The sequence below is a fragment of the Cyprinus carpio genome, chromosome A20 (genome assembly GCF_018340385.1).
Source record: "Cyprinus carpio isolate SPL01 chromosome A20, ASM1834038v1, whole genome shotgun sequence".
Taxonomy (NCBI): domain Eukaryota; kingdom Metazoa; phylum Chordata; class Actinopteri; order Cypriniformes; family Cyprinidae; genus Cyprinus; species Cyprinus carpio.
In genome coordinates this window covers 21,111,815-21,122,280 of record NC_056591.1, presented here as the reverse complement: position 1 = coordinate 21,122,280, position 10,466 = coordinate 21,111,815, and the positions used below count along the sequence as shown (strand labels likewise).

At 36.7% G+C, this 10,466-nt stretch overlaps 1 protein-coding gene across 1 annotated transcript in view; it reads left to right on the top strand.

Moving 5' to 3' along the window:
• The first annotated feature begins 559 nt into the window (after positions 1 to 559).
• The window catches only part of LOC122149018 (sodium/potassium-transporting ATPase subunit beta-1-interacting protein 2-like), a 34,540-nt gene continuing 24,633 nt past the window's right edge, over positions 560 to 10,466 (top strand). The window contains exon 1 of the mRNA XM_042778113.1: positions 560 to 780. Coding sequence (XP_042634047.1) covers positions 595 to 780 — 186 coding nt within the window. The 5' untranslated portion in view covers positions 560 to 594. The remainder of the gene's footprint in view (positions 781 to 10,466) is intronic.

The window sequence follows — 10,466 nt, the reverse complement described above, 5'->3', positions numbered from 1 at the left end:
ACATAAGAGCCACTTAAATAATTCTGCCTCAGTGTTAAAAAGCTTCAAACTGATTAATAATACAACAAAATACAAGCCCTACAATGGCTTCTAGGGATCCCATTTCCAGTGTCAGACAACATCTGACTTTTTAAATGTAGGGTGAATGTGTTACACTGATCGTGAGCCAGAATATATGATTATTTTAATATAAACAAATTAATGAAATCATCAATTTTCTAGATGGTAGAATGTGAGGCATCTCACTAGAGAGAATGAATGCCTTGCTCTCTTAGCTGTCAATAAAGGAGAGTGGACTGGATTTAGGCTGATTAAACTATTCTGGAGTGGTTGTTATTAGGTATATGTGTTAGGTATATGTGTGGTTAGTGAAAAACGAAAAAAAAAAAAAAATTAAGTCACTGACAATCTTTGGTGTTTGTTCTGAATATAGTTTTGACGCCATTCCACTGTTCTCTGCATTTCGGTAAAACAGAAACATAAACATTGATAACTGATTATTCAGAAACCATAAATATCACTTGAATGTAGGTAATGTTTAATAAAGCTTCTCTTCTGACTCATTCTTCTCTCCTGCAGGACACAGATCTGATTATGACCTTCAACATCTCCATGCATCGCTCTTGGTGGATGGAGAACGGCCCGGGGTGCAGGGTGACCCCAGTCACCCCTCCTCCCTCTTGGGCCCCGGAGGACCATCGCTACATCAGCATCACCAGCTGTCTGCTGGAGTACCAGTATGTGGAGGTGGCCCACAGTTCCTTGCAGATTATCCTGGCTGTGAGTACAGTCTAATCCTTTACAGGCTTTTCATTCCTTTTGCTGTGCTTGCGATTGCCGCTCCTGGTATTAAATATATATAGTTCTTTATTATGTGTCTCTTCTCATTGGTTGGTCGTGGAATTCTGAAGTGAAATATAGGGGTGCAATGACAGCTAAACTGTATAATTGACTGTTTCCCCATGGATAAGAAGCTCTGGTTTAGAGTCAAATTCAGTAGGTGTCAGTGCAGTGCATTTGTTTTTGTCTGTTTAAAACATAACCAGTTGATTATACAAAGTCTGTAAATAATGGTTCAAGAAATGCTTCTGAATATGAGACACATCAAGAAGTTTGGCCAGGCTCCAGTGTTGATATTGCTTGAATGCGGGTTGTTAATAGGAGCTCAGCATGCTGCCTTCCTCCGAGCCTTTATTTTTTATCTCTTGCATTACCTGCTACACCTGCTTCTAACCCCCACCCACCCCACCCACACACACAAACAACAATCAGCGTCTCTAATGCAATCGTGAAATGAACTCCCTCAAACGTGGATACAGCAGTTCTCTGATTACAAGCCTGTACATGACTCTCCCTCAGCATTCATTCTCATACACCGAAATCTAATTTATTGCAGTTTTTCCAATGCAACATAAATTAGAATTGACCCAGGTTACTGCATGATTCATCAGTGCGTGTTATTGAACTCTAATGTCCTTTGATTTTTTGTTGATGTAACCAAGGTCGTAGGGGCATGGAAAAATGTTAACCAATAATATCAGAGCCTACTTTTCATGAGACAATCAAATCCCATTGGATGCAGTGAAGTCATACACATTAGTTTGAGCTAAATATTTTAATCATAGGCTACGTTTCATGATAAAATATGTTAAATTTGTATTTGGTGTTGTATTTCAAGTAGTGGCAGCAGTGTCCTGCACTAGACGTTATACTTTTAACTCTCTTTTTAACCTATTTTAAACTTTTTTCTAATTTTTTTGAATTTATGTTTTGTTTTGTTGTTTTTTTGTAGTTTTTTGTTTGTTTGATTTTTTATAGGTTTTTTAAAAGTTTATTGAGAGACTTATTATATATTTATAATATTATTATATATACTTTATTACTTTATTAGATTAAATGTTGACTACTGACAGCTTTGTGTGTGTGTGTATATATATATATATATATATATATATATATATATATATGACAGCTTTGTGTGTGTGTGTATATATATATATATATATATATATATATTATTCCATACCAGGACATAATAAAAAAATCATCTGGTCCTTAGCAGGGCTTAAAATTTGGAAATTAAAACCTGAATAAAAAAACACATAGCATATCACACCGGGTCTCTATTTATTTAGAAAAATAAATTCAACATGGAAAAGCCATGTGTGACAAATTCAAGACACCCCATGATTCTGTTGCTTGTAGATCCACTTTTAGCAGCAATTACTTGAAGTGATCATTTTCTGTATGATCATTTTCTGATCAGAGTTTTGGCTTTTTTTTACCCAAAAAAGTTTTGGGGAGTTTTCACCAAACATGGCGCTGTGCATTATGGCCAAACATCTCTACTTTGGTCTTGTCTGTCCAAAGGACATTGTTATCTCTACTTTCGTCTTGTCTGTCCAAAGGCTTCACAAACCTAAGCTATCCTGCCATGTTCTTTTTAGAGAGAAGAAGTTTTCTTCTGGCAATTGTACGCTTTTAAAGAGCTGCTCACACTTGCTGATGATCAGTTAATGAAAGGTATTTGATTAGAAGTGTCTGACTGTTTTCATTACCCTCTTAATTACTGTGTTAACAGTAAGGGTGTCCTTATATAATATATGTGTGTATATATATATATATATATATATATAATATATATATATATGATGTGTTAGATCACATCTCTACTTTCGTCTTGTCTGTCCAAAGGACTTTTATTTAAAGGCAACATTTGTAAACAATGTTTGGATACTGATGTCATGCTTTTTGCACATAATACCTCAAGTAACATGACTGCAGCATGAGATGCGCTGTACACAAGAGCTTTTCTTTGCATTACCGGTATACCTTCTCAGGTGTGATGTCAGGGGGACAGAAAATTTAATGGTGACCACCGGTGTCTCATAAAGAGCTGTAACAGAGCACAGGCAGGTATCGGCTCCATTCACCCCGGTATTTATAGACCTTCCTCTGTTACGACTGATTTTCCTGTGGAGATATTATACAGCGAATAGCGGAGGAAAAAGGCAGCTGTGTGTCTGTGCAGACAGAGCGCTTGGTGGGAGCTTTTAGTGGCTTTGTGGTGCCCCTTCTCCAAAGAGGAGAGCAGGAACCGCTATTCCCTTATTGATGGTCTGATCTGTTTTACTGCAAAAAGCTATGTTTGGGGGAATGGCTAATACACTCACATAGGTAGATATAAAAAAATCCCGATTTAATTTTTTTTTTCTCTGTTTTCTTGTAATTACAGACCTGAAGCTCCTTGTTAGTTTGCTTGAGTTTGAGATAACCCTAAGGCTGCTGAGGTGCTTTATAATGACTTCACACATGCCATTTAATTAGGTGTGTGTTGATGAAACAGATCCGAACGTGGCGCTGTGGAAATTACAATATTGAAGCACACCTGCTTCCCAAGGGAGCTTAACCTTCTGACTGTATACCTGAGGGAATTTGTCTTCAGGTGTTTTTTAAACTGTTCCTTATGATGAAGTACATAAAATGAGAAGGTACTTTTCAGGTATCCTTTATTTTATTCTCTAAACATAAAGGTAACATTGTAGTTGCCTAAAGAAAACTTTCCTGGATAACCAACAGAGAATATTAGGATGTCCGTACTGGGAACATTCAGAGAACAAAAAACAAATGTTCCCAGAAGATTTTTATTATTAATTTTTTATTTATTTTTTTTTTTAACTAAAAATTGTTTACTGGGTATTTTACAACAATGAAATTGAAATTTAAAAAAAAATGATATAACTGAGATAGTTGATGAAATAGTAGGAGTATAGAGCTGTAGAATGAATGTGGATGTCTTGGAAGAATTTAATAAAAAATGTTTGAGTTGTTATTATTAGATTATTAAGGTTGTTGTATTATGTCCTCTTTTTTTTTGTTTTTGTGTATGGGATATTTTTGAGATATTTTTTTTGTTTTTTTTTTTCTATGGGTCACAATGCACACTTTCATATGCGCAATAAGAAATATCATTAGGGGCTGTCAGATGTTATGTAGGAAACTGTTGAAGTCATTGCATGTTCAATAATGCTTGGACTTCTAAACACAGAAGCTGTTACAGTAGGCCAGTGTCAGGGGAATGCATGGTGCCAGGATCAATATGACAATGATTGAATTAAGCTCTCTCTGAAGCATTGAAAGGGACAAGACATATATCTGTGTCAGCAGAAGTGCTGAGTTGAGTCCCACCGCTGGCTGCTGAGACTGTTCCTACAGAGTGTAAAACACTGTCAAGGCCTGAAGTTTATTGCTAGCATTTTGTTCATGGGTGTCCCTTCGGAGGATCACAGTTTGGGTCATTCCTTGAACCCACCAAGCTGAGACAAGCTAACTTTCTTGAATGTCCACTTTATTGAAGTTTTTTTTTATGGTTTTCAAGTTGTTTAAAATGTTGTGACATGGAACATGTTTGTTTAGTAGTGTACACTATATGGATAGATATCAGTCCCATATGGGCATTTACTAGAGATTTTTAAAAATGTATTTATCAGTGTTGAATATATAACCTTCGATATTTGACAATTAATCAGTCATGCTCATTTCCCCTATTTTTAAATTTAGATTACTTTTGCATCATCTAATGCTCATTAAATCTTAATAAATATAAACATAGCTAAATGTAATCTGTAGCAAATCTCAGTATTTTTAATTTAGATTACTTTTGCATCATATAATGCTCATTAAATCTTAATAGAATTATAATATTAACCATTTATCTTTAAATGTGCATAGCAATAAAAATGTTTTACTTTTACTAGTAATATTAGTATTATTATAATTCATCTCGATTTCTTTATTTATGGTAAGAAGCTGTACAATTCAGGATAGTGTACACTCAGCCAATCATTTATTTCCAATCACACATCTTTCAGAGTGATACAAAATAACAGTTTTAGTGATAAAGACTGTATGTGTCAGTACATTATCCATTACATAATATTTGCTGTTTAAATCTGTTTCATTCAGCAAGATTCAAAAGCATTTATCAAGACACAGCTCAGGCACAAGTTTTTCCAGAGATTTATCTGCAGTGTAGCATAAGTCTTTGTCTTACCACTTGTGTATGCAACCAGGTGACCTCAAATGGATGTTCATAATGTGTTTTCTCTGGAAATGTCTTTGTTTGCAGCAACATCTCAGAGAAGAAATTGATAATTGTAGCTGGAAATATGTGCCAGTGCTGTTTTGCCGCCTCACAACATGTTTCTTTATGTTTCAGACCCTCCCCAGATACACAGTTATGTCTGGATCCATAGACAACATTTTCAATCATCCCCTCAAGCTCCCAGATGCATAATGATCGTCTTTGTTCCCCACACAGAAATCGGGGTGTTGAAAAATGGACTCGTTCATTATTTTCTCCTAAAGCGAATAAGTGCCTCTTTGATCGGTTAACTATGGAGGCAACCGCTCTCTCGCTCCCTCTTCCCACTTCTCATTTTATCTAGCTGACAAGAACACAATTGATCAGCAAATTTTGCTTGTCTTCTCTTTCACTAAAACACAGTCATTTGACAGAACACAAAGTGTCCAATAATTCCTTATCTCATATTTATTAATGAAAATAACCTGGAGGTTAATTCGATTCAGTAATATGGAGATGGATTTGTCTTGTTGAAAGGGCGTTGATGTGAACTACAGTAATGACAGCTCGATCTTCATACACACACAGAGATAATTATGTGGATTACAGAGGAGGCATCTGGGAGGGAGTGCTGTCTTTTCACTGCTAGCCAGCCACTTTGCACATTTTTTTCCAAACGGCACCTGCAGCAGGCTCCGAGACTCGCCTTCGGTCCCATTGTTTTCCCACGTCAGAGCAACAGTGCGGCACCTTCAGTTAATTAGGTTTCTCTCCCAGCCGAAATAGATGTGGAGCCTTCGACCATTCATTTACAAGCATCTCAGACATTAGTAAGGCTGCATGCATCATTACACAGTAAGGGAGTGTCAGTCTGAAAGTAATTAAGTAGAGTTGTATGATAATGAAAGGCCCATGGTGTGAGCTAATATCAGAATTGTACACTGATCGCTTCATGATAATCCATCTCTTAAGCTTTCTGTCTTTGCAGGGCTAATGCACAGAAATTAACATGCGTTTCTCCACCTGCGGAAAGCAGGTGGCATGCAGAATTGTATTGAAATGATATTTGTGTTTATTTTCTCTAAATGAGCATGAATGATGCAAAAGACCAGGCATATATCCCTTTCTACATATTCACTAGCTAGGAACACACCACAAACAAGCTATGAAACAGTTAGTTGAACAGAGTGTTGGGGAAGAGTAGAAAGAGGACAAAGGGGTAGAGGGAATGGGATGATGGTCAGGTTGATCAGGGCATCTAGAATTGATGGCTCTGAGAGACTCAGGGTGGGGGTACCGTCTCTATCATATATTTAGGCCAGACAATTAAGACCCCCCGGTACAACCTGAAAGAAAGAGAATGTGGAATAAGGTGGGCTGAATGGATCAGAAAGGGAGGGAAGGGTGGGTTCGAGAGGGGTGGGTTCGAGAGGTAGGGTATGAGGTTGCAGTATGTGTTGTATATGTATGTTTTATATGGCGGTTTCAGGAAGTCAGGTGGCGTGGCCCTGCTCCTGAACATCTGTTAACCAATTAACTCCATTTAAAGAGCAAATTTACAGGCAGTCATATACATTATTGTTCAAAAGTTTGGGTTGGTAAGATTTTTGAAAGGATTTATTACTTTTAAGGATGCATTAAATTGTTCAAAAGTGACAGTAAAGATATCTATAATGTTATGACAAATTTATTTTATCAGAGAAACCTGAAAAAAATGGGTCATGTTTTGTATAAAATATTAAAGATTAACATTGGATGCCCATTTTCCACAAATTGGTATGCTGCTTTAGGGTCTTCAAAAAATGTCTGCAGCATACATTGGTTAAAATTTCTCAATGGTCGTGTAAAACAACTGTTCACAACGATCCATTTTGGTACATGCCTCTTTAAATGCTGCTCAGAGAATCCAAAACGCTTGATAATTGAGACTGTTTAAGTTTTCTGGAGATAAAAAAAAAAAGAGTGAATGGATTTTTATCATTGTAGGGCAGTTGTGTCCACACACTGCTAAGAAACATTATATGCAAATGTAAAAGTGAATTTTGCATCCAGTGTCCTCTTTTAGCAGTGCAACAAGGATTTTAACATTGATGATAATAAGAAATGTTTCTTGAGCACCAAATCAGCATATTATAATAATTTCTGGCGGAAACACTGAAGACTGGAGTGTGATTATTGTTTCTTTCATGGAGTATTAGCTGCTGAAAATTCAACTTTAACACTGAAGACTGGAGTCTTTAGCTATTTTAAATTTATTTTGATATTGATAAGTTTTTTTGGATTGATTTTTGTTTTTTTATTTGGTTGTATTGTTGTTTTGGGTTTTAATTTTCTTTAAAATCTTATTTTGTTTTCCACAGAACAAAGAATTCATACAGATTTGGAATGACAATAAATGATAAAATATTTTTTATTTTAATTTAATGTATTTTTTGGTGAAATATCCATTTAGTATCGTAAGTAACGTCTATAGCATAAAATGCATTGTTTCATATACATTACAGTAAAATAATTAGCAAATGCTGTTTCATGTCAGCTTTAATATTCAGCTGTGTAGAGCAGGATTGTGGAGCATTATTAGTGGATGCACAATGTTAAAGAAAAATGTTGCCGCATGCATGTTAGGATCTGGTTAAGTTTGTTTATAGTTAACCTTTGGAAGATGTTTCTGCAGGTCCATGACTAAATCCCTAGCCATTTAAGCAGATCAGATCACGTGGCAGTCTTTGCATGATGTATTTCCTCATTTGAAGATGCCACAGTGGACTTCAAACTTATTTCTGAATAGCCCTTCTGCATACACCAACTTTGGAGGTCCTTTAGAGGAGAGTGTGTTCATTTCCTCGGGTGCTTGGGAAGAAACAGAGTACGTGCTTGTATCTGCTGCTGCTTGCAATGAGTGCATTGTGGGAAAGAGAGAGAGAGGAGAAGAGGGGAAGAGAGCACCAGTGGTGGGATAACACTTCTCATCTGTGATTAATGCTCTCTCCCTCACCTCCTGCCCAGAGTTCTCGTGAGGTCTGTTGTGTTGCTATCCACCAGCCTCTGCAGTGCTGTAGACAAGAGGAAGAGGAGAAGCTTTTGTCCCTACTTGTGTCATATGCAGAAAATAGGACTCACCTGAAACAAAACCTTTTTGTATGGAAGATTATTTCTGCCACAGAATAAAAAATTAAAACTTTTTGGTCTCACAATTTAGACTTTTTTCAGGCAAGCCTGAAAAATTTCTGAATTGTGAGATATAACCACAGAATTGTGGGGAGAAAAGCCAGAATTGTGAGAACTGTGACAAGCTTTTTTCTGCCCAGGAATTAAAAAGAAAAATGAAGTAAATGGGTAATCACGACTTTCTCACAATTGTGACTTTTTTTTTCTTGCAGTTCTGAGTTCATATCTCACAATTTAGACCTTTCTTTTCTCAGAATTGAGAGAAAAAAAGTACTAATTTTGAGATGTGTATACTGAGAATTGCAAGATCTGATCTTGAAAAGAAGATAAAATTTAAGATGTTAACTCAAAATTCTAAGAAAAGTCAGAATTGTGAGATATAAAATCACAATTATGAGGAAAAAAGTCAGAATTTACTTTTTTCTTGCTATTCTGAGTTCATATCTCACAGTTTAGACTTTTTTTGACATTTCTCTCTCAATTCTGACTTTGTATCCCACAAAATCTGAATTTTAAGATAAGAACTCACAATTTTGAGAAAAAAAATCTCAGAAAAATTCAAGATATAAATTCAGAATTGGAAGATATAAATTCACAATTCTGAGAAAAGTCAAAATTGCAAAATGTTAACTCGCAATTCTGCGGAGAAAAGAACTAAACATGAAAAAGAAAAGATATAAACTCAAAATTGTGAGGAAAAAAGTCAGAACTGTGAGAAGTTTGTTTCTACCAAGCAATAAAAAAATGGAAGACGTTTTTTTTCGCACATTTTTTTATATCTCGCAACTCTTAGATTTAAAAACTTGCAATAACACTTTTCTTCTCAGAGTTGAGAGAAAAAATCTAAATTGTGAGGTAAAAAGTCACAATTACTTTTTTATTCCATGGTTCCATACTTTTATACTACCATACTCACCACAAATGTATTGAAATAGCGTATGCCTAACTGACATTCTCCACAGAAGTCCTTTTGTGTGGTTTAGCTGAATGACTGGCTCATATTCATTTTCAAGAGTCCACCTCTGGGGTCCAGGGAACTGTTCCTGGGCAGATTTCTCTTTCACAGTGAGAGAGAAGGAGAGAATGTTGGCAGTCAGTTGGCCAAACCCCTGCTCTCTCTCTCTCTCTTTCACACAGTCACTGATATGAAGGGGAGTGAGGGGGTCTCGTATGCATGGATGCATCAGCAAATGAGCTGTGTCCAGCACACCAGAGCAGCACTGATGTGGCAGTGCCCTGGGATCTGCCTGACCATGAGCAGACTGTGTAACCAGAAGGGCTTCCAATAGACAGTCTAGTCAAAAGACCTGCTCTCGTTTCAGGGTTGTGCACCCTTCAGAATTGAATGGAGAATGGCTTTTAAAACTTTCAAATCAATTTTTGAATTTGAATTAAAGATTTATTTCATTTATGGGGCTTCACTGTTGCTTCAGAAGGTAGTTATCTATGTAGAGAGCAAGTCAGCTCACTAGGAGCTGCAATGAGAGCTTCAGTACCTCATGCGATTGCTTTTTATTCATCTTGCATCGTGTTTTAAATATTAAGTACCATCTCTATTACACAGTCTTTACAGTAATGATAGTGAGCAGCTTCAGGCAGCTAAAGCATGTGGACAATGAAAATTTCACGTCATGATAATCTCTGCAATGTGGGCGCTGGGTGTATTCTCATCCCTGTTGCTTACCTCCACTTCAGCTGTCATGGCTGTGCAGCATGACATATGCTAACAGAAATCTCGGCTAGGCCCTGTTTGTGTCAAGCCCCAGCTCATGCAGAGGATTGTAACAGGCCTCTACTAAGATGACTGGGTCATGCCGAGTTTGTAGGACTTATGCTGTCTTCTGACAGCTGGTAATTTTGAGTCACCTCCTTTTCGTTATTATACTTGTCCCAAACCTGTGCGCTTCTCAGCAAGCAGTCGTAGCCAGAGTCCAGCCTAATTAAAGCCTCTATTAGCAACTATACTGATGAGCTTCTGAGAACATTAGCAGTGACTGTCATAATCAATCAAGCCTTATTTTGCATCATCTTATTGATGCTAGGGTTATCATTATGCTCTGCAGGTCTTGATTGTACTAGGGCAGGGTGGTATAACCAAAAACAAATCTCTTAATTATGTGGGCTATTTAGTGTATCTTGATACAAGTTTGCTGCAGGATTGAATGATTGACTGACTGATTGATTTTAGTTCGAATGAATGTTATATATATTAACT